Consider the following 25,348-nt stretch of genomic DNA (forward strand, 5'->3'; position numbering starts at 1 on the left):
CATAAATACCCTGGACTTTTCATTATTTTATAAAAAAAGAAAAGTTGAACTCTTACAGGTTATAATATCTTATAACGTTAATAGATTTAACAGACCTATGTAACCATTTTACAGACATTTAAAAGATATCAAATTAAAAGTATATGTGCAGCCGTCCTAACCCAAGTACTGATGTCCTTGCGAAATGTTGTGAGACAACCCATAACAGAATTCTGCTTGGCCAAAAAATATGCATCTTTTATTTAACAATTTCAAACAACATCACTGCTGGCAATGACATCTATTTGAGAAAAGATGCTAATTTTCTGTATAATGAACTTGCATTTGTACTATTAAACCAGCTTTTTTTAATACTCTAAAAAACTACCAGTATATGTTTTTAGGCAAGATGAAAAATAAAAACTACATTTTATAGCTTTATATCAATACAATGCTTGTCATACCCTTCTTTAATAAATTAAAGTTTTGTCGTTCAATTTCACTGGAGCTCAAGCTACCAACTGAACACTGGATTAAATGTAAGCACGATAAAATATTAATTTCATTGGATAAAACTATCAATTTTAACCAAATATTTACGGTGTATCCTTCCAATTTGCCCCTACAAATTTTAATTTCTCTAAATCGTTCTCCTTCCATATAAAACATTAGTAGACAAAACAATTCACCAAATTTTCATGATAGCAATTAGTCAGCCTCAATTATCACATGAGCATTTGTACCTATCATGTAGAGCAGGGTTTTAATATAACGGGCAGTACAATTACCATCAATTGACAATTTTGTTTGTGATATTGAATGGAAAAGGGGAGGGGATGTGACACACACAAAAATAAAATGTATAATTATTTTGGAAAAACAAGTATTTTTTAGTCTAATTTTCTAAACCCTTGTTGGCCGATTTAACATTCAAAGTAACATTTTTTATTGCTTCTTCGTAAAAATTCTGCTTTTACAAGACTGTACATTACATGTAGCAAACTAAAAGGCAAAAATTCAGGTCAACAAAAACTCTACTATTCAAATCTTTCTACGCCCTTGAAGTCTTCAGATAAAGCAATTTAGGTTGTCTAAATGTTGTCTTATCCAAAGCGCTATCGCATCATGAATGTTGGCGATTCATCGTAGTATATTTTCATTATTATCAATTCATGGTTTATTTTGCCTGGGGCCTGTAGCCTGAAGTGCTCGTCACTGACATCGACGGGACGTTGTCTCCCGTGAAAGCCTTGAAGCGATATTCCAGGTCGTCTTTACGATGGTGTAGAGCCTGCTGAAGCCTTTGGCCCTGGAAGAAGAAAGTGACAATGAATTCAGAGAGATTAAATAAAAGCCTGTCAAATTAAACCATGCAGGGGTACCAAAATAGATATTTTCAATTTTTTTTAAAAGGAAGATTACCTTTGCATAATTACAAGTAATTCCAACTAAGTCATCTACTTGTACATACATTTATAAGGAAATTAAGATTAAAGTTCATAACTTGAGCAGCTGTTTAAAATGCTGGGTTAAAATTCTGACACAGATCCTCTTGGTAAACTTTTATTGAATGGGCAAAAGTAAATAGTTAAACTTTGTAATACCAATTTCAATGGTGATGATATTTTTCTGCATCTTTCGGCATCTGCACCTCTGTGACCATAAGCATAATGGCCTAAAAATCTTTTATATCAGTTCATATCCCTGTGGTGAAGCATACTGACATTATATTTGAAGTGCATTCTACCAATGGTTTTTCTTGAGATATTGTGAAGAAACAATAAATGTGCAGACCAACAATTACAAAATACAAGATCCTCCTAACACCACTTCATTTAAGAGAAATTAAAAACTTTAATATACAAAACCTCCCAAAAATAAAAAGTATTGTAGAGAGTGGGAAAAGGGATTGGTGTACAAAGTGACCCACAGAACATGGTGCTCCCTGAGAAAACTTCAAAATCAAACCTGATATAACTCCAATATACAATTACAATGACAAAGAGAGAAAGTAAATGTTCTGAAGATCTGAAAAAAAGATTATCTTTTCTTTCTCTCATAACAAATTGTGTGTGAAGTAGGAACACACAAGAAAACATATCCCCAAAGAAAATATTATCCAACCACCAACTCAATTGCAGTCATGATTGGGGCATAAGAACATTGTGCTAGAAAAGGGACAATTCATACACCATCTTCAGATGGCTACTGCAGCCTAAAAGCACAGCCTAGCATAATGTCTACAAGCATTTGTATCAGGTGATTTCTGGTGTTTGAACATCATTCACATGAAAGCAGCTTGAGTATCATCTAATGGCACACATGAAGCAACTTAAAGAGAAGGTTGAGTTCTGGGAAGAGGTGAAAAATAATTTGTGAGCATTACTCATTCTTATTATGCAAGTGTGGAAGAACATCAGTTAAGACATGTTCCCTGAAAAGCATGGCTCTTTAAATGCCTTCATATTCTAAATATGCATGTAACATCGTAAAAATCGGGGGGGGGGGGGGGGGGGGGCGGCTTTTTACGCCACATGTTCTTGTAGTCCCATATACATCTTTCTGTGCAAGTGTTTGTAACTTCACCAAGACTTGGCCAAATTTCTTATCATTTTGATGATTCCAGAACCTTGCAATACACACAAATTCTAGATGATCAACCTTTTCTGGTCGGTTCCACACCGTTTCTTTCACAATGCAATCGCATGACCAGAACTCAACTTCATCTTTAATGTTTGATATCACTAAGATGTACATTTGTTTTTATTGCTATTTATCTACATGTTATTTGTAATACGTGGTATTGTAGGAAAATAAAGGGACAGAAAGGAAGAGATAGGAAGATAAAAGATGGTGAAAGAAGGTGTAGGAGGAGAAGAAGATGAAGAAGGAGGAGAAAAGTAAAAGGAGAAGGAGAAGGAGAAAGAGAAGGAGGAGACGAAGAAGAAGAAGAAGAAGAAGAAGAAGAACAAGAAGAAGAACAAGAACAAGAACAAGAACAAGAAGAACAAGAAGAAGAACAAGAAGAAGAACAAGAACAAGAACAAGAACAAGAACAAGAACAAGAAGAACAAGAACAAGAACAAGGAGAAAAACAAGAAGAAGAAGAACAAGAACAAGAACAAGAAGAAGAAGAAGAAGAAGAAGAAGAAGAAGAAGAAGAAGAAGAAGAAGAAGAAGAAGAAGGAGATGATGATGATGATGATGAGTACAGCAAATTCTTGTTTGATGAGATTCTAGACAACTTCTAGCAATGTTCTCTTTGACAATCACTACCCTTTCTGTCAAAGCATGGGTAACCTACATAATAAGGTTTCTTTTTCTTTTTCTTGCATTGGGTATATTTATGCAATAATTGATAGTAAAATATATTCATATTTGTGCATGTGCACTAAATCAAAATATTCTTTTACTAGCCTTTGAAACTCCATTACACTACTTTTCATATGACATCTTGAGCTCTGGTAAGACTTAAAAACAAAACTAGCACAAAGTCCACAAAAGTCAAACCGAAACTTCAAAAACCGCAAACAAATAACAACTGCCACATATATGGAACTGGAGGAATACAAAAGCTGCTGTACAGGAGGAATACAATGAGATCTGTATGGAAATTCTGCAAATCTGAGAGCTTTTCAGCATTTGAACTATCAAGGAAATTTCACAAAATCGGTACTTGCAGATACTTTTATCTGACCCCCACTTGCACTTCATTCACATATCATATATTTCACAATATATTTTTCTTCGACAGTTTACAGCACCACGTGTGAACAAGGCTTACAGGGTAACATACATGAAAAGAGAATGGAGCATAGGGGGTAGAGTTCAAACAATGACAGAACTTCAAGTTGGAGAAGCACGCGAAACACTCATATAGGGTTCTGGTTACCATATCATAGGGGTTTTAGCTGGGTTACTGTGAGCTTTGCCAAGACTCGCAACTGGTGAGGTACAAAACATAGATGGTGTTATTATCAATGTCATTATCAGTAACAATTATTTGACAGTATCCTTTGCTTAGGAGAATAGAAGCGTACTATAACATGCTGGGTCTCTCCTTGCAGTACAAAGGGTTGAGACGTGCCAGCCAGTGTACCACTACACTAGTATCTTCAAGTTACTCTAGACAAAGAGTGCAGTGAGATCTTAACAAACATTCTCCTCCTGAGGGGGAGGGGGGGGGGGGGGGAATCTTTCACTTATTGGTGTCAGAGCTCCTTCAGACCAAGATACAGGACATTAAGACCGCTTAAGGTATCCTGGCTAAATTACTAACTATCACAGGCATACCAAATTTGAGTTTTAAAAAACATATGAATTCTATCAATGTTTGAAAACTGAACAGTATGTCTTATGTAGCCTGAAACTCGTTGGAAATCCTCAGTTCATCTAGAATGAAATCTAAAATATGCACATCAGAACACCTTTCGACATCACTAGCTAGAAGTACATAACAACATTATGTGTACAATAAGAATACCGGTAATAATAAAAAATAAACCTTTAAATTATACAGTTTTCAGAAAGATGGATTTCAAATGCTAATTAAAGGGCACATTAACGAGGGGAATCGAATTGACAGTTTATATGAGAGATAGTATATATTTAAAATTTTGCCCCTGGGACCCGTTTCACAAAGCCTTTTGTCAATGACAAATGACAAAAATCAGTGAAAAATCTGCTGATAACCAATCAGAAGCAAGGATTTCACTTGCTTATAACAAAAACTGTCATTTTTCACTGATGACAAGTTTTGTGAAATGGGTCCCAGGGCTTTAGTTTTCTTCCTCACCTCTACTAAATCTTTCTGAGCCATGTCTTTTTCCATCTGGGGGTTTCCCCTTGGTCTTGATTTCCTCTCTTGTACTTTCTGGGTGTGTTCTTTAATCTTACTAATCAGCTGCCTGTCTCTCTCCATTCTGAGTAAAAAAAAATACAGAATTATCAGCAAAAATTGTTAGATTGTCGTGATACACAGTGCCAGTAAATGTTGTAACAGTTTTAGATATTTGAAGTATGGAAATAAAAGTAGGTATATAGTTTTCTTTTGTTAATGATTAATATCAAATAATACATGTATGCACACACAAGTATATTTCCATCTATAATATGCATGTAACTAAGCCTGAATAAAACTGAACTATTAAACAATTTACAAGAATGCTAATATTTTCAAGTAATTGTTTTTTTAAATCAAATCTTGAATTATGATTAACAACAAAACAGAACCATCACTGATTATTGCTGAGCTATATGAAAGCATGAAATAATAGTGAATAACATAGTCTATAAGATTCTTGATGAATATGGAGGACAAAATACATGTATCTTATGGATACAAAATGAATAACCTTAAACCTAACCTAAGACTTAATCATAATCCTAGGCAGAAGCCCCTAACCCCCCTATATACAGTAAAATTTCCCTTAGTCTAATAAATTGTGTTCATCAAACTATGCGTTATTTACACTTCCTAAGTCAAAATTTGCATAAGTCAACTATTTGATGCGGTCCCCGCAGATTTGAATTACATATATGTAGAGAGAACTGTATTTGGAAAAAATAATGCTCCAACAAACGTCGGATCACCTCTTTCCCCCACCAATCCCAGATGAAAAACTTACTTGGTAACATCCAATCTTCTCTGCTCTTCAGGTGTTATCATATTCTTCATCGCTTCATGCTTGTTCTTCACTTCCACCTAAAATGCAAGAAGTAACATCCAGTTTGAAAAGATTCATATTTTCTTATAAATCATATATATATATACACATTTTCCATAGACCTCAGCCAAAGAAATCTTGTGCTTGGTATTCACCGACTTGACAAAATGTTGTGCTTCATCATTATATGATGACTTAGGATGTGTCCGTGTTCAGAATAATACCTTACTTTCCTTGCTGAAAATACAGTGAAAAACACACTTTATTGTCTCCCACTCCCCCACCCCCCTCCCCCCCCCCCCCCCAAAAAAAAAACCCCATGGGATTTATTGGTTATCATGGGGTTTTTAAAAAGTAGACAACTTGCATTTGATTTCTACCTACCTTAATCATATCTTCTCTGTTCATCATCTTCATGAAATTTGGGTGTGTGTCGTATGGCATCTTTAGGTCAGGATCAACAACAAAACCTGAAAAAGTTACAAAAACGAAAACTTTTAAATCTTATTTTCTTAAAAATCAGCAAATAAGAATATTGTATTTAGGTGAGTAACCATCAAAAGACGGGAAAAACAGAATGAAAGTAACTGTATCAAAATAATTTAGTTAGACAGTTATAACAGAGTGTGGAGACAGCTACTTGTATACAATAGGTCAAGGAGTGCAACAGGGATGTATCTTGTCACCGTATCTCTTTAACATCTACGCAGTATACATCATGCGGATAGCTTTAGATGACGATATCTTTAGTAGGACGACGATGATCAAAATAAAGCTAGTTTTGAAATTGCTATTTGTATACACTGTACTATGATGATAGATTTCATACACATACCGTAGATTCCTCAACAAAAACAATAAAGTATTTAGCGCTCTAGAATTTTAAAGAAGAATTTTGCTGAATTGTGAAGACAAAAAAACTTTACTTGTATACATAATACGACCAATTTCAATGCAATTATAAAAGTCTGGTCTGACATGTATGCAAATATCACTCATTAATTAAATCTCAAAATCACAAAGAGCAGTAATTAAACAACACTCAGAAACACAAAAATAAATAACCAAAACTCAGAAAAATTGAACCACTCAATATCAAATCAAATTGGAAAAAACCTAAATGTACATCAACAGTTTTGTGCAGTCCAGGATTTTCTTTACCTTTATTGAAGTTGTTGGCAAATTACTCAATTCATATAACTATACTTTGATTTTGTTTGTTATCATTTTAAAAGTATATTCTTCACAAACAAATCTGAAGTAGCTATTTTTACCAAATATATCACTTTGTATAAAACAAAAATAGAAATCAAATGTGGCAGTGAGGGGGGGGGGGGGGGGGGTTCTGAAATTGAATGGCCCCTCTATCACATCAAAATCATCACAGAAACAAGTGAAATGTTACCATAATACTGACTTTCAATGCTACAGAATGATACGTGTATGCAAACCAAACACCTATCTAACATATTGATAAGTATTCAATAATTACAATGCTCTTTCCCAAATCTAAACAAAGAATTATATTCCGGAGAAGAATACAAAGACTTAAGTACCGTAAAGAGAGATGATAAAATCAAATACCAGTCAATAGGACTTCATAACCACGTTTTGCTATTCACTCATAAAAACATTAAACAAAGAACAACCACAACTGCAACAATTCAATGTTGGAAACACAGAATTAAGATTGATAAACTTTGAGCCCTTATTTGAGAGGTGCATTGATGTAATACAAATTCTTGTTTCACCCTGAACTTTCAACTTTCAACCTCCATTGTGTGAGAGTATTTTGTGTAAACATTTAATATAAACAAACCTATATCTAAGCTCCTTCTTTTGCAAACTTTAATAATGAGATGTTGGTAAGGAAAGTGAAGTAACATGTATAACGCGGGGGGAAAAATTACTGTTGAAAATAATGACAAATCAATAAAAATGCTGGGTCTCTTGCATGATAAATGTCAACAATATCTGCAAATCTTATTCTGTAGCAAAAAGGCCGATATTCAGCTTTTTTAATAGCTTGGCTAATGTTATGCTTCAAGTTCCCAATTAAGACAACTTGCTTGAACGAATCAAAGTGTGAACATGATACACCACAAGCTGCATCAGCTAGACTACATTCATGGACCCTTGCCAAAGTTTCAAAAGTAATGCATTGATCAGTATACATTATTACATCAATGCATGTTTATAACACTGATGGGTTAATCAAAGATATACTGTCCTACATATGTTTACCTGCCCACATCTAAGATTTTAATATCTGTACTGAGTTGATCGATAGCCCTTCTAAAGCTTAAATTGGGCCAAAGATGAAGTAATGATACATTTGATGCAAAATTATGTTTGGTACTCAACAATACTTGGTAACATACATATGGGACAAGAAATGACCTAATGCCTAGGACTTCCTCTAACGCCAACAACTATAATGTTTGGTCAAGACCATGGGTGGTACTACCGGTATGAAGATAATACCATAAAACTTGTTATCAATAGCAAATGGCAAATTTGCTCTCAGCCAATCAAATGCCATGATTTCAGTAGCTTATAACAGTTATTGTAACTAGTTATTGATAACAAATTTTATGAAACGGGGCCCTGGGCCCATCAAACAAGCCAGCTCGTAGATACAATAGTCGCATGGGCGGTTAGAGATCCTTTGTATCAAAATTTTAAAAAAATGCACAAAGTGGGAAATCTCATTGTGAATATTTGGGGATCATATGTACAAAAGCTAACTATGAACTATGAACTGGTCCACTGAATTAATTGAGAACTTGAGATCAATTTGATTTGACTGACACTTGATCTCAATTGCAACTGTGTACTAAAGAAAGATTAGATTGTAAACTTGTGATTGACTGGATGACTTGCGATCAGTTTGGAATAATCGCACCAGGCCCCTGGTCAGTTTAAACTTGTTTTCCAATATTTTGTTAAAAAACACCATTCAATCGTTATCAGTAGAACAGCAACAAAATGTTAATAATTCATTAATAAGAAAAAACAAAAACAGCTGGAGTAGGAACTTAAGATTACCATGTTTCCATCCTAGACCTAACACATTGTGTTGAAAAAAAATAGAGATAGGAAATGTTTATAGAGAGAAGAATGCGAGAGAAAGCAGTAATTAGGACATGAAGTTTATGCATAAATGGGAATTAATGAATTATAAAGATGAAAATTAAAATATGGAAAGTCTGTGTTTTTTCTACTAGTTTATAACATTTTTATTCTGACAACTGAAATATTATTATTCGTTAAAGGTGAACACAAAAACATGAGGCACTTTAAGACTTATGCATTGAATTTGATTTACCTTACGACAATGGGTTGTTGAAGGATCATTATTTAGCGCTGTGCAGGGGCTTGAATCTGAGACCTTCCATTTCAAACTAGTTCAAACCACCACACCTACCTCTGCACAATGATTGACTCACCTTGCTGAGCGTTCTTGACTGCCCTGATGTAATGCTTCCTCTGCATGTCCCTCGTCTCCTGCCTCCAATCCTCCAAGAGCTGCGTGTCCCTGTTACCATAGAAACCAAACAAGAACACAAAGGAGCATTAGTGATAACACAGATGATGATGATGATGATGATGATGATGATGATGATGATGCTGCTGCTGCTGCTGATGATGATGACAGTGGCGGATCCAGGGGGGGGGGGGCGGGGGGCCAGCCCCCCCCCCCCCCCCCCCCCCCAGAAAAAAAATGTGTATTTTTACATTTTTTAATGTTAATTTTACCTTTTTTTGGAGATGCCCCCCCCCCTGATGCTTAAAGGGGGCGGGGGGTGCAATTTTTCAAATTTTTGAAGACCCCCCAAAAAAATTTAGTGCTCACTTTTTTTCTTCTTCAAATTACATTCATGATGTATAACAACATGATGGCCATGGTTCATAGAACAGATTTTTTACAAAATCTGAATGAAATAACCTTGCCTCCTCAGACTGACACCAATCATATTTTTCTTTCACTTCTACATTTTCTGAACTTCCTACCAGATGCCAATCTACGGGTTGTTTTACAATCAGGGTACACAATAGAAAAACTCACTTTGATGGCCATTAAAACAAAAACAATGAACAGCAAAGGAAAATCTTCCTTTGTCAACTATTTGGTACCGTTAGATCAACCTACAACAGCGAAGAAATTGTTTGAAACAAGCAACTACTTTTCAAAATATGTAATTATATGCCATTTTTTCACATTTTCGCTGTCTCGTTTCATTTTTTGCAAAGTTTGAACATGCGCATATCTGAAATACGTACCCCAAATACATTATCAACTATCAGAATTATCTCTTCCAACAGGTCTATGTTAGATCTGAATAGGGTGTAAGATTTTGTCAAATCTACAAATTTTGACTTTGCACCATAAATGAGGTGCAAAAGGGGTCAAAAAATGTCCTCTCCGAAACCAGTGTAATAATTTTAAGTAAGACTGCACTCCATGAATTGTTTTTTCCTCCTTGAAAAGAGTCACTAATATCCTACAAAATTATGATATTAACATTTCCCACACTTACTCAGTTTTTGGTAAATGCGCGTTTCAAATTTGTTTGTCGGGGCGGGGTCAAAAAGTGTCCTCTCCGAAAAGGTGACATTTTTATCAGCACTCCTTCAAGAAGAGCCACATTTTGAAACCACCTTATGTTATTAGTAGACCTAACATTGTTTTATCATGTGCAATAGATAATGTTTATTTTGTTTAATATTCACACTGATTTTGAAGGTGTCAAACAAAATGTCCTCTCCGACCCATAATCAGTAGATGGATAAATGACTGTAATTACAGTCTACAAAGTGCATGAATTTACAAAAACTAGCCTGATTTTAATTTATGTTGAGGTGGGTATTACAATCTAACATCTTCCTGTTATTTAATGGGAGGTCTTTTAATTCTATCCATTCACAAGCTACTTTCACCCCCTATAATTCCATGATGTAATGTATATCTGGAAGAATTAAGACTTTCCATCCATTTAATTGCATTTATTGTGTGTGTTTATACCTTTCCATGTAATCAGTACTGTTATTCAACTATACAATGATGAATTGAGACTATGATTACCATCTATATACAAAGTCTCTTTGGTTTCGGAGAGGACAGTAGTTTTTTGACATATTTACATACTTCCATCATGAGTCTTCATATTCAGGTTTATCACATAGAACAAGTAGGTAATTTGTTGCTGTTATACTATCGGGTGTGGGGATGCTATGTCTAGTCTATACACATTTCTGGTGGTAGAGATTTTGTGGTGGAAGAGATTGATACATCAAGTGAAGATGCAGTGAAATCTGGTCCACTTTACATTTATATCATCAAGTTCATGAATCATATACCGTACTTATATAGCGCATATCACAATATGTATCTATGCGCTGTAAGAAAGGGTAAGAAGGAAAGGTGGATAGAGTAACATAAGAAGACTGAGATATGCTCAACATACTTCCTCCCGTTAACATTTGAAAGTATTTTTGAAAAGAAATGTTTTAAGACGCGCCTTAAAATTGTCAACAGTATCACAGTTTTTTAAAAGATTTTCTGTTAATTTATTCCAAAGTACGGCCGATGCAACCTGAAAAGAGCGAGACACGTAGAATTTAGTAGGCCTGTAACCGATCATTGGATCGGGGCCGATCATTTGCCGATCAGGTGCGATCGGATAATAATTTCTGATCGCCGATCAATAAAAATGATCGGAAAACAAATTGGCAGAATTTTTTATTTTTCATTTTATTTTTTATTTTTTAATGCCAACATTTTTCAAGGTTTTGGCTATCAAATGCTATTTTAAAAAAATGCATAGCTAGGATTATTTTGTCATTTGGAGTTGTTGTAGACCGTGTTTGTTGATATTTAGTGCCTTTTCATGACTTTGAAATTAATAATATTGGTCTAAGAGAAGAGGCAAAACATGCGGGCCGCCATCTTGGATTATAATGCATGCTTAAGTTGGTACTGTTCTGGGGTGAAGGTTTCGCATAAATAAAATAGATTTTTCAACCACTATATCATAGTATTTTTTAATCAGTGAGTTACAATTATTACCCTATTATTACATGTATATCTATTTATATCCCACATACTAAGAATCTTGAAATCTGATCGATCTTAACGAGGTCACATGATCAATGATAGATAAGAACTATCTCCCTGCGATAGGACTTTTGTACAGTAATTTTTTGCTGCTGCCCCACTTGCCCATTGAATAAGCGTAACGCGAAATGTCAATGTCAATGTGGCAAATGAGCGTGCATCGACTTTATTACATGTATGCATGTTGCGCTTTGTAAAATCTAGCCGAAGCTAAACTGTCTGCAGAATCAGTTCTTTTAATTATGTAAAATTCACTTTAAATAGACCTTTTTGCCGATGTGGGATATAAAACAAATGTTAGCCTCCTTTACTCGGGCAATGGATACAAAATATCATCGCCTCGGTGGTCTCGGGGCTACATGTACCATCATCCCTCGCCATGCGGCTCGGGTTGATAGTAGCCCGAGATCACCTTGGCGATGATAGTTTGTACCATTACCCTCGTAGTCGGTTAATATTTGCTTACTATCTCTATCATGCTATAGTTCATCCAGACGTTGGACAAAGCCCTCCTCACAACATTTCCGTTCTCTTCTGTCTATATAGCTATCCTAGTTCAAGGGGCCGTTCCCATGTATGATGTTAGGTACCCTATTATACTTTTCACCAAATGTAATTTACCTTCTCGGCTATGATTTACCCTCATTGTACAGTAAAGGTTTTATTAAATTAAAAAGTCTTTCAATTAAAGCTTGGTGCATGAGAAATGTACAACTCCGCCTGGTACATCACATTTTAAAGAAAATGGCAGCGCCCAGCCGCCCATGTCATGTTAAAAGGCATTACATCAAGAAATATTCATTAATATATCTCTTGTACACGTTCGTAAGATTTATTGTACGTGTACATCAAAAGGCAGGAATTCATCTCATACAATGATTGCAATGGACTTTCAGTAAGTCCTCAGTTGCATTAAGAGAAAACTACTTTGTAGTTCGTAGAGAACATTGTAGGCATTGTACAGTATATTGTATGGCATATAAATCTGCCAGTCTAGATGTTTAGTTGGTAGAGTCATATGAGGGGCATGCCCAAAACTTATGTTCATGAGACATAACAGTTCTGTCTAAGATTCTACATAAGTTGCACACACATAGTATCGTTGTGTTTATAAGGAAAGATAGATTACGAGCACAAACCAATCATATGTCAAAAAATAATGTCCTCTCCGAATGTTAATGTAAAGCTTGTTAAATCTCCAAAACACTACATGTATGGTTAACTATTCCTAAAAACTTATAACTATAGAATCACAGTATTGTCCAGGTAACTTCTGAAAATATTTACATGTAGTTCAATGTGAATCCAGTTTTTAGTACCAGTAAGTCTTAAAGGGAGGGAGAAGATAATTTTTCTACGAAAGGTGATTGAAGATATATATGCAGATCTAAAATGGGTGCTAACAAGGATAAAATATGTTCTAATAAACCTTACATATTTCCAGTTTCATTTATGCCATGAAATAATGAATCATAATTGAATCAGGCAGTTCCAACTGCATGTCAAAAATAATGTCCTCTCCGAACAATTTTTTGACGCCACATATTTCAAGAACCATCTATCCTTTTATTCTGGAAGTTTGTATGTAAAAGCACCCTTACCATGTGTAGCTGTGCAGTACAGAATTAAGGGTCAAACTGCTCTGTGTTTTTTTTTATCAGTAACTTCATGCTGTCAGTCCATCATTTTGTGGTATGAAAAGATGCAAAACTGAATTTTTCATGAATAAAACCATTATGCACTTGAAAAATTGAGTTGTATTTTGACTCCATATCATCAAATGATCAAACTATGTCATTCACATTCACCCAAAGAAACAATAAATATTTTCTTTCTGCATAATGTCATCAGGTGACACTTGACCCTATTTTTTTCATTAAGGATATGTTTCATGCTTGAAAAAAAAAAGTTTGACACTTGTAGCCCTGAAACTTTACAGACTTTACAAGTAACTTGTATACAACACACAAACAAAAATTCAGACGAATCAAAGGAACTTTTTTTTTTCACCCCAAGTGAGACAAAGTGTGTACCCTGATTGTAAAACAACCCCTACTACACCTGGGTGGGAGGTGGCAAAGGCAGAAAAAAGCCTTGCCAGAGGACATTGGTGCCATGGTAGGACTTAAACGTTAAACCAAGTCATTTGCAGTCTGGTGATGAGACCTCGAAAAAGCCATACAATTTCATTTTTGATCTTTCTTAAAAATTTCCTTGAAGAAGCCATAATGTAGGCAAAACCCTTCATGTTTTCTATTTCCTGTTTGTCTCAATTTTGATACCTACTGGGGGCGGTCAAGTGGTCTCATTTTGCATGAAAAACTATATATACTCTAAATTATTTTTTCAATGGAAATAAAAACATATCTTCACTGCTTTTTCATAATTTAATTGGGCAATCACTGCACGGCATCCTTCTTTAATTTCTTGTTTTCCTAAATGAATGGGCTGTAGCATGACGAGACTACATGTACGTGTCTTTCCCGTGGCTTGACTCGGGGCCAATCAGGTATAATACGACTAGGGACGACGCGACCGCAGTATTCACGTGCGTGTAACAGCGCTCTTTCACGAACGCTAGCGCGCACTGACCCAGTTAATCAAGTCCATTCGTTTTAAAGTGCAGTTGTCCAAAAGGAGTTGTAGACGGCGTTAACCAGTATTTGCCATACTACATCCCCTTTAATTGTTTTTCTTTCTATATTTGTTGCCTGGGGGGGGGGGGGGGTGTAACATATTCGGTCAGACACAAGTGGTACTTTTAGGTCATGTGTGTAGCATGCTTTATTATTCGTATGGAATGCAAAGTGTTACAATCCTTGGCTATGAGATGCCAATACATAACAGGGGGGAGGGGTCTCTACATTTTGAACATAATTTAAGAGTACATCTAAATGGTTAGTTAGATGGCAAAGAGGTTTTGTTTGGCAGGGGGGGGGGGGTGGGTCAAATTAATACGATATTGCAAGATGACATCTGTAAACTAGATGGAATTTTGACTGCGCGCAGTCGAAAATGATGCCTCCGCCATAGAGCAATTTAAACAAGTTTGGAGTTTAAATCTCCAGTGGTTCTTGAGATATCATGATAACAATCTCAATGTATGGAATTTCATAAGTTGACCTCTGTGACCCTTGACCTTTGACCTACGTGCTCCAAAATCTAATCAGATTGTCTTCCTATGGTGATACACACTATCATTACGTTTGAAGTTTTTACATCTCCAGTGGTTCTTCAGATATCATGATAACAATCTCAATGTATGGAATTTCATAAGTTGACCTCTATGACCCGTGACCTTTGACCTACGTGCTCCAAAATGTAATCAGATTGTTTTCCTATAGTGATACACACTATCACTAAGTTTGAAGTTTAAATCTCCAGTGGTTCTTGAGATATCATGATAACAATCTCAATGTATGGAATTTCATAAGTTGACCTCTGTGACCCTTGACCTTTGACATACGTGCTCCAAAATCTAATCAGATCGTCTTCCTATGGTGATACATACTATCCTTAAGTTTGAAGTTTAAATCTCAAATGGTTCTTGAGATATCGCGCTAACAAACTCAATACAAGGAATTTCATAAGTTGACCTCTGTGACCTGTGACCTTTGACCTACGTACTCCAAAATCTAATCAGATCGTCTTCCTATGGTGATAAATACTATTCCCGAGTCTTAAGTTTAAATCTTAAATGGTTCTTGAGATATTGTGATAACGGTCAAACGGGACGGACGTACGGACGGACGTACGGACGTACGGATGTGCGGACGGACAACCCGAAAACATGATGCCTCCGGCACCACCTTCGGTGGCGGAGGCATAAAAAAACATGATATGTCAAATAATTTATAATATACCTATACAAATAATAATTTGTAAAATATGCAGTTTCAGTTAAAATCAGATAATGAACAAGAATTGTCAAGTTCATCATCTGACTCACTTAAAGATACTATGTTCCTTTTGCAGCCAACATCAAATTCTGTAGAACTTTGCAGGAATTATGAATATGTCATGTATGTCCTATCTGTGAAATTTAAACGTTAGCAGTGTCCTAATATTCAAATTATGCAAGGAAACCTGTTTACTTGCTAGACTTCACTGTCAGACACTAATGAGTGACTGACTGGCTTTTTTCTTCTTTGGTAATAACATACATAAAATGAGCTGTAAAGGGTAAATGAGCATTTGTCTACATCAATAACCCACTTCTTGTAATGGCCAAAATTAAACTGATTGAATGTTTGCGCTGCATAAAACGTACGACCATTCAGTACAATGGTCTGAAAATCAGACTATTACTTACTGGCTCTATAGCTCTTAAGTCGATTTGACAACTAAGAGTCGTTATTTTCCCACTTAAAGACATTTTCAAGCCCACTTTTTTTTAGGGAAGTTCCAAATTAGTATTATCTTTCAAATGCCGTTGGAATTTAACCTTTTCATTTGTTTGGCCTGCAAATGGGACATACATGTAGTACCTTTAAGGCACCCAACAATGACCTACTTTCTCTTTTGTTCCATCACAAGTTGTTTCTGTTTGAGCTGAGCCAACTTAGCCAGCCGTCTCTCCTCGGCCATCTTGGTTTGGACGGGATCGATGGGAGGAGAACGATTCTTCTTCATCTTCTGCTTTCTCTTCCTTCTGTGAGAAATCGGAGATGTTTAAACAGGTATTAGAATTTAAAGCCACACTGTACTACTTGTAGCTACTTATGCGCCCTCTACATAGCAAACAATGCCTAATCAGTGCCTGTTGGTCCCCAATGATCCTCTTTTTCTTATATTTATTGAGAGCTGAGTTGATGAGATAACCACCTGTCCAGTGATCTTGAAGGGTGGTCTTATCCCTCCTATAAACTAGTACAGATGAGCTTTAAGAGGTAATCTTGAATTCTGCTACGATGAAATCTCAATTGGGATTCAATTCCCAAAAAATGTTTTACTCTGTATAATAGGGGTTCCATATTGCTGTATATTAAAAATATGAGCTTGAGATATTATACAAATAGATATTGCAAATTCAAATATTCTTGCGAAATTAAAAGGGTGACATGCGAGTAGATTTGTTATCATACCTGTATGCACTCTCAGAGACAAGGGAACATAAGGAACCACAGTTTGACATGGGTTTCATGCGTTTTTACTTTTTTATGTTATACTCTATTTATTTTCATACTCCTTTCATTAACACAGCTCTAGATGGACAGGTGAAGAGCCATATTTACAATTTTCTTTGTGACAGGTAAATTTTAAAGTCCCACAGAATTCCTGTTATAAATTCACTCAGAATTTTTTGTAAAGTCTCAAACTACATGTTCCCTTCAAGTTCACAACCTTATATTCCCATTCTGCTATAGATTTTAAGAGCATTATTAATGGTTGTGTGAGATTTGTGCAATAGCAAATTTGTAGCCTAAAGAATTGCTTTGCTTACTTGTCTTTTGAATATGACACAGGAAGTTCCACATGAAAATCACTCATTTACAAAGATTTTTTGTGATTTTAAAGTACAAAGAACTTAATACAATTTAAATGCAAATATGAAATAAGAGAAGGAGGATATAAATTGTCTTTCATCATTCTGTGTATTTATAGGAAAGGACGTCTTAGAGCAATTAGTAGGATTTACTTACCTGTGCAAAGTAAGATTATAGAAATAAACATGATTTTTATATGGATTCCTTTGGATTAAAAAAATATGTTATTTTCTTGAAAAGCAACAAAACAAGGATTGTGGGAGTTAAGTTTTGATTGGAGATTAGAGTGACCTAAGACATGTAGGTACATTTTCAATTAACGTTTGAAATAATGAGGCTATAAAAAGGGATATGGTAATTAATGGAAACAATTAAGATGAAAAATTGATATTTATGGATGGAACCACACACTGCACACAATTAAGACACACTAGGGTTAGGATTGTGCAAAACATGCTCTGGCAACAATCATTCTCCAGGCAATTACAGTTTACCAAATTTCTGACTTCAACGCTGGTCCCACGATTAACACTAACCCTAAACTAAAACCCAGTTGCATACAAGTCCCTATCCTTATTTAATTGATGAGATACAACTGGAGCAAATGTCACAGTAGCATTTGTCAGATCACTGAATTAAAGATAAGTTGAGTTATGGTCATGCGATTGCATTGTGAAATAAACGTTGTGGAATCGATCAGAAAAGGTTGATCAGACATCTAGCATATAAGTATTGGTGTGTATGATCTTTAGATAATATTTTTTCTTCAAAAAAATGTAAATTCTGTAGATTTGTGGCCATGATTTGTAAGTCAGCCTTTGAGAGACCATGCAAGGCCAGTAAATGGTGAGAGCAAACAGATGCACGAACAGCCTGCCATAGTTACGTACAACTTAAAGTCAATCTTAGTCTTTGTGAAACAACTCCCACGACCCTCAGGGAGAACAGTATTAATACTACTTTTGTTATTATTGTTATCATTTTCATCACATGAAACCACTAGATAGATGCGATGATGAAGACAGCTTTTACTCATGCATATATAGATTGTACAATGAATTCATGCACATGCATTATTTGATTAATATACATGGAGTTAACAAATGGGATATATGCATGTAATGAAAAGTGTATGAAGCCTGATAAGCTTGACAAATTTTAGGAAACTTAGTTCTGAAAAATGCTGAAACATACAACTATCCTAAAACTGCCATTCTTAAGTTAAGTTAAGTGCAATAAAACATGATGGTTGGGTGGATGTTACATAGAGTTATGTTATTAGCGTGTAATTAAAGGGAAAATAGCACTATACCTTCTTCCAGATGAAACCTGTCTCATGCTGGGGTAATACAAGGATGATAATCAGATTAATTCAAGGATGTGAAAGGGGTATGGGGAACGCACACAATGTTATAAGATAAATAGGGTCCTGTTTCCATTTTTGATACCCTGGTATATTAACATAGGGTTGAATATTAATTCACCTCATTCCATTCATGTACTGCTAGCATCATGCTGGGATAGGATTAATATTTGGATCTGAACAGGGCAAGGGGGTGGGGTTATGTAACATTACAGGAGGTATGAGTCGATGAATTTGGAAAGGGGGAAATTAGAGATGGGGAATCCATGAAACATGATTTAAGTCATTTACCAGAAAAACAAGGTGAATAGGGGCTAAGATTGTTAACAATCAAAGTATGTTCACATTTTTCTTTCCAAGTAATGATGCAAACTAGTTTCATAATTTGTTTTCTATCTTTCTTTCCAGAACTGTAATGAACCTGCTTTTACCCAAATATGATTACATTATTGTTTCTCTACCTTGTTTGTCAACATAATGACTTCACATGTCACCTGCATTGAAGCTAAACTCATTGTCCATGTCATTTTTCTTGGTGTTTCAAAGACTGTGCCTAACACCACTTCAAAGAACATTTCCCAAAAGGATTTGCTAAACAACAGGAAGTGTGTGGGGGAGGGGGGGGGGGGGCCGGGATCACCTCATTAACACAAACATTAGGAAGGGCACAGAAATCAGGCTACCAGTACGTACTTATCTTTCCCGAGGACACCAAGTGCCCCCGCTCTCTTGAACTTCTGATGCTGCAGCTGCCTGTACTCCTCGTACGCCATGTGCTTGTGCAGCGAGACAGACTTGGGCCTGGGAAACTCGAGGTCCGACATGTTACTCATGCTTGACCGGACGGACAGCCTACTGGACGACTGGATGTGGTTGAGGCGGTCAGTGGGGTCGAGTCGGGTCTTGGGGTTGTATTCGTTTTCACTCCCAGAGGAGTGGGAAGCAGCGTCGCTGAGGTTCAGGTCCTCGATTCGGAGTTCTGAAATGTAGAGGTTTGATTAGTGATTATTATGTGTCGAGGTTGAGTGGATATGTCACCGGACTGTCGATCACAAGGTCCGCGGTTCAAGTCCCACTGCGGCACTAATGTCCTAGAACGCCATATGGCAGCCGTGCTAAAGCCAGGGTAATAATCAGGAGCGCCAGGAGTGTCAAATCTGACAGACATGAGCGCTATACAAGAACCCTACTATTATTATTATTATTATTATCAAATTTTAACAGGTGAGAATGGCAGTGCAATGAGAGTTAACAAATAAAGGGACTCTTAGTTATTAAAAAAACCCAGATACCGTATTTATAAAAAACTCAAACTCCAGAGAAAGAGTAATTGTATTTAACACAAATGACGTTGTGACTATTGCTCTGTGGTGCATTTCAAACTTATTTTGATGTCTAATTTTACTCCACTACAAGAAGTGTGATGCAGTAATCCTGATTCAGTTCCTACTCAAATTCTTAATAATTACAACCATGTATCTATATAACACTATACCAAACCCTAACATCCAATAACATCCAATACCTAAACCCTATGTATTTTTACTGAACAAAGCCCAGGGTAAAATGTCACCAGAGCAAATGTTGTATCACCAGATTATATAGACACATTACAAATATGTGTAAATTGATGGATTTATCATCAAATGATAAAGAATGTGGGACTAACTTACCAGCTGACTGGAGTCTTCGACTCCTGATAGCCATTGCCTCCCTCAGGTAACGCAGTATCTCCTTCACTCCTTTCTCTATGACCTTCAGCGGTGGGAACTCGATGGGGTTACCTCGAAGATTTAGACCAGTCAGAGTCCGCAGTTGACCTACAGGTGGAAAATTATAAGCGGATTGACCACAATGATTTAAAGCATACACCAAGAGCATCATATCTCTTATTTACAGAAAAATTTCAATTGTCCAAATACATGGTATAGTGAAAGGATTAGCATAAAAGGCAACATATATATAATTCTGTAGACAAATTTAAATAATTTCCTTGAAGTTAGGTATACTTTTGAAAAAATCATGCATACAAAGACGACTGTCATCTTGCTTAATTATGGGAACGTGCATTCGTGTACGTCGCACCAGTCCTCTAGAACAAGTTACCAAATGAAATTTGAAACATTCAATGCCTAGAAACCTTTCAGATCCATGTTAAAAAGAATTTATTCACTCAGAGTTACTAACGATATCATGTTGTTAAATTCTGGAGAGAGATTAGTGCATTTTGTTTGTATAGCGCCTTGAGTAATTTATTAGATAAGTGCGCTTCAGAAAGTATTTATTTTTATTATCATTATATTACTAATTAAAAGGAAAAGGTACAGAAAATGCGTCTGAGTGTTTCACCAGATTTAATCTCAATTTGCTCAAACAACAAGATGAAATCACTTTGAGGTCGACAGGCTTTTTAAAAGAAATTTTCGCAACGTGGTTGAGCGACTGAAATTGCATGTTGGGCTAATACATCAATAACCATTAGGAAGGGCACAGGATCTGAAGAACAGTCTCCTTTCGCATGGAAATCTACTCACCCATTTCTGGAGGAAGCTCTGATATTTGATTCCCTTCCAGTAAAAGAGTCTTTAAACACCTGGATAAAATTTGGGGAAAAAAAGCAAGCTATGTAATACACTGCTAGTGGTATACCGGTACATGTATCTTAACTTTCTTTCTGTGATAAGAAGAAAAATGTTATTTGTGCCCGTCTCAAGCTGCAATGGAAGATGCACCATCAAAAACAAAAAAAAAAAGGGAGGGGGGGGGGGGGGGAAGAAATACATTGTATGACAAACTCTCCATACATGTATCATATGTTCCATCTTTCCAAAATTTACAAAATTAGATCAAAGCTCTTCATATCAGTAACAATTTTTATTACCACTGTGATAATAATTTACAAATTATTTTATTGACATTCAAAATTATAATACATATCAATCTAAGCAGAAGATCGACTCACCGATGATAACCTATTTCTGCTGGAAGGTGATGTATGTTGTTATTCCTGAGATCAAGCCATTTGACATTCGTGACATCCTCAAACAGTTCTGAAGGAATTTTCTGCAAAAGGTTCCCCTCCAAGTACAAGAACTATAAAATAATTATAAAAAAAAAATAATAATAACAAAAACAACAACAAAAAACAACAACAACAACAATAATAATAACAATTATGATAATAATGATAATATTAATAATAATAACAATAACAATAATAATAATAATAATAATATTCAATTAATTGCCAGGTGTCCATTTACACCTGGGTGGAGAGTTGCAAATGTAGATTAATGTTTTGCCAAAGGATGTTAGTGTTGGGCTGAGATTTGACTATTCTTTTATTTTTCATTACAAAGTTATAACTGAAAAAAAGAAAATATTTTGAACTTATGCCCTTCTACGGGCCATACAAGTTGCCTCTCTCATTTACTGAGATGCTACAATTTTTTGTGACATTTCAGTGTTTTAATAATTGTGATCCAGATCTTAAATGAATCTGGGCCCCGTTGCATACATTGTAAATCAAATTACACTAACTGTTATAATCTACTGAAATCTGATTGTCTGAGAGCTAATTTGTCATAGAATATGCGCAACATTTTTTACAGTACAAATACTGACCTCAACATGGTCCATGCCGTAGAGCTCCTCTGGAATCTTGACCAGTCCCTTCTTACTGAGATCCACCGCGATGGCCTGAACCGCCTTGGCCGACTTGAGGATCATCTCCACTTCTTTGCTGTGAGAACTGAAACTCTTAGCGACCCCTTGGTTGCCTTCCTCTTCGTCATCCTCCTCTGTTGTGCCATCCGTAGAGAGTCTGGCAGAATCGATGATGAATCCATTCTGACCATTGTCCTCCTCCCCTGCCATCTTATTTATCTGAAATTTATTTTGAAAAAGGAAATAAAAGAAACTTAAAAAACAGTAAGTACTGGAAATCATACATCAAGTAAGTATCATATTAATTCAATTAAAGCTGATGTTGTTGTTAAGTGAGAACCAAATCAATAAGGGTGGTCAGTTACTGCATGTAGATATTAACATAAACCATGGCAGTATGACCATATTTAAATATGACCAAACTTTGCACATGAGCCAGTAGCTCAAAAAATCAATAATGTTTTGAAAATTTGATACAACCAAAGCCAAGGAGGAACCGAAAATTACCCACTGATGAAATCTTCTTTGGCACTGGTTGGGAAATATTGAAAAAAGATAAACAAATTTCAATGTGTTTAAGGTGCATTCCCCAAAAATCTGAGTTTACTGATAATGGTATGGAAATCTCAATTTGGAGACAGGAATAGTGCTTCAAAATTGTAAGTAAAATAAGTAATAACCAAGCTGTTTTTCAAGAACTTTTTGGTTTTAGAACTAGATTTTTTGTGAGTTGCAAGCTTATAACTTTAAGGCCCGAATTCACAAAGGAGGTTTAAATCGAACCCATGGACAATGGTTTAAACCCTCATTAACATGAACCATGGTTTAAAATTAGAACAAATTAATTTGGGCCTAACTAAATCAGCAAGTGTCCCATCGGTATCGCCATTCGCCATGCAGCATCGCATTTTGCAGTGTGTGAGACGCACACACGGTAGCTTCATATTTTTCTATATCGTTTTCTGAAACTGTGGAGGAAGAACTCAGGCAAATCGCATGAGGCAAACAAAAATACCACCCAGACTTCTGAAATGAAAATTAATAGAGTAAAGTACCCGGTTTTCGGCCACTTAAGACAAAATCCTATTTATTGGACTCTTTACTTCCTATTTATTATCATTTCTTGTTCAAATCATGAAGCAAATATTATTATTATTTAAACAAAAAAAGAATCCAAAAAAAAAATCACGAATTGCCATGACAATATTCATTTCAATTTTCACTGTTTTGGAGCCGGTTATCGGCCGAGCGTTTCAGTTTACGGCCGTATGTACAAAGTCAATAGGAAGCGCTCGCGCGCGCCGTGCGTTTCTGCGCTGATGTATAGCAAAAGCGGGCGGAGCAGGTATCCCACGCCGGAGCTCCCGGGTGCTCGCCTGGCCGAATACAGGCACAGCGGTGATCGGAAGTTGGAATCTGAATTAGACAGACATATCGTGTGTGCGTCGCGGTGTGCGGCTGCATTGATTTAATACATGCGATGAGATACTTTTGAGCTTGCGACCAGCACAAAATCGGGCTCTATATCTGAAAAATACTTGAAATAAAGCTCATTTTATGGTACCCATATTTCTTACATACACGCGTAAGAAACTCGATTTTTCAGATTTGGGTAGCGGGACCGCCGATTACATCGCTAAAATGTGATATTTTAGGATATATTTTTCATTGCAAATGTGGTTCTTCAGTGACACTGGCATGGTATGGTATGGGTGGGATATGTGTTATGCTATTATGCGATGTATTTTAAAGTGATTTTACCATGTATCCAACCAATTGGCCGAAAACCGGAGCTGACCGATTACCGGGTACTTTACTCTACTACCATGCCATGGCAACTTTTCAGTAGGCCTATTTTTCTTCTTTTTTTTTGAAAAATCGAAACAGGATTTCAATAAGAAGTTAAAACAATTCTGGAACAAATAGTTCAAAATAAAATTGGATATGTCTCAAGTGACCGAAAAACTCATATGTTTATTGCACTATTAAAACTATGACAGGCAAACTTTCAAGAAATAAGGTTCAATAATAATAATATCTACAGCTCTAATTTACAATACACAAAACTGAGCATATGGGGCTGTAATGAAAATTTTCTCTCATATAAAGAACAAAATGACTCGAATGTTTCGTTTTACGAATTAGGCTTAGCTTATTATTTAATTTCATATAGTTTTATTACGCCACATACATATGTTAAGTCACTTACCTTGTGGAAATATTGGGTAAAATGTGATGTTCTTGGACCAAAACAAAGCCGTTGCAGGAGAAGCTAGCTGAGCGTTTCCATGTTAACTGTTTAGTCTTTGATACAGACTCGGTGCGAGCATACATGTACAACAATGCATGCAGCTAGCTATGTGAGTTTTTTTATCCCTGCTATACGCTAGCGCAAAAAATTGAACTATCGGATAGAGTATGTCATGATGTTAGGAATAATTGTATTTCTGTGGTCGGAATGCGAGTTGGAGAAACAATAGGGCTTGCCCTACCTAACAAAACGTGTCGTATATATGCATTTTGCATTCTTACAGGTTAATAGAATATTGGTATTGGGGCATTTCACAAGGACATAGCCTCTATGCATTATATTACGAAAAATGGTATATTATTATTATCAGTATTAGTGCTCAAGGAGGAGGGGGGGGGGGGTGGGGGGGGGGTGCGATTTTTAAATTTTCGATGAAAACAAAATTAGTGCTCACCACTCAGGGGTTTTAGGTATTTAGATTAGAATCAGATGAGAATCCAGGGGCCGCCTTAGGGTCCATGGGGTCCAGGGGGCAGAGCCCCCGTAAGCTCAGGGGTTTTAGGAATTTAATTACGGCCAGATGAGCATATTTTGATACCTAATTTGTGACATTGGCAGGTCACTCATTTTTTTTCTCTCTCTTTCTTTCTTTTTCTCTTTAACATATAATACTTTTTTTTAAGTGAGGGGGTGGGGGGGAAGGGCTTGAGCCCCCGAAACCCGACATGAAGACTTCTAAATTATTATATGATTTCGCCCGATTGTAAATTTGGGATTTGTAATTTTTCAACAAACGCATAAAAAGGTACGATTTACAAA

At 36.0% G+C, this 25,348-nt stretch overlaps 1 protein-coding gene across 4 annotated transcripts; it reads right to left on the minus strand.

Moving 5' to 3' along the window:
* Positions 1-1,147: 1,147 nt before the first annotated feature.
* Positions 1,148-24,594, minus strand: LOC590398 (leucine-rich repeat-containing protein 27). 4 transcript variants are annotated; one of them, XM_030985927.1, is made up of 13 exons: positions 24,488-24,594; positions 22,237-22,497; positions 21,575-21,705; positions 21,147-21,205; positions 20,286-20,432; positions 19,306-19,591; positions 18,562-18,588; positions 16,277-16,411; positions 9,095-9,183; positions 6,030-6,115; positions 5,607-5,683; positions 4,775-4,901; positions 1,148-1,288 (listed from the first exon to the last, which is right to left on the minus strand). In XM_030985927.1, the coding sequence occupies exons 2-13, from the start codon at positions 22,486-22,488 to the stop codon at positions 1,157-1,159; spliced, it is 1,548 nt and encodes a 515-aa protein (XP_030841787.1). In that variant the 5' UTR covers positions 22,489-22,497; positions 24,488-24,594; the 3' UTR covers positions 1,148-1,156. The 4 variants fall into 4 exon arrangements, with proteins under 4 accessions (XP_030841787.1, XP_030841786.1, XP_030841788.1 ...); XM_030985926.1 differs by having other exon boundaries at positions 16,277-16,414; XM_030985928.1 differs by lacking the exon at positions 18,562-18,588 and having other exon boundaries at positions 16,277-16,414.
* Positions 24,595-25,348: the final 754 nt, after the last annotated feature.

This window comes from Strongylocentrotus purpuratus, unplaced genomic scaffold, assembly GCF_000002235.5.
Source record: "Strongylocentrotus purpuratus isolate Spur 01 unplaced genomic scaffold, Spur_5.0 spur5_scaffold_15, whole genome shotgun sequence".
In the NCBI taxonomy this organism is placed as follows: Eukaryota; Metazoa; Echinodermata; class Echinoidea; order Camarodonta; family Strongylocentrotidae; genus Strongylocentrotus; species Strongylocentrotus purpuratus.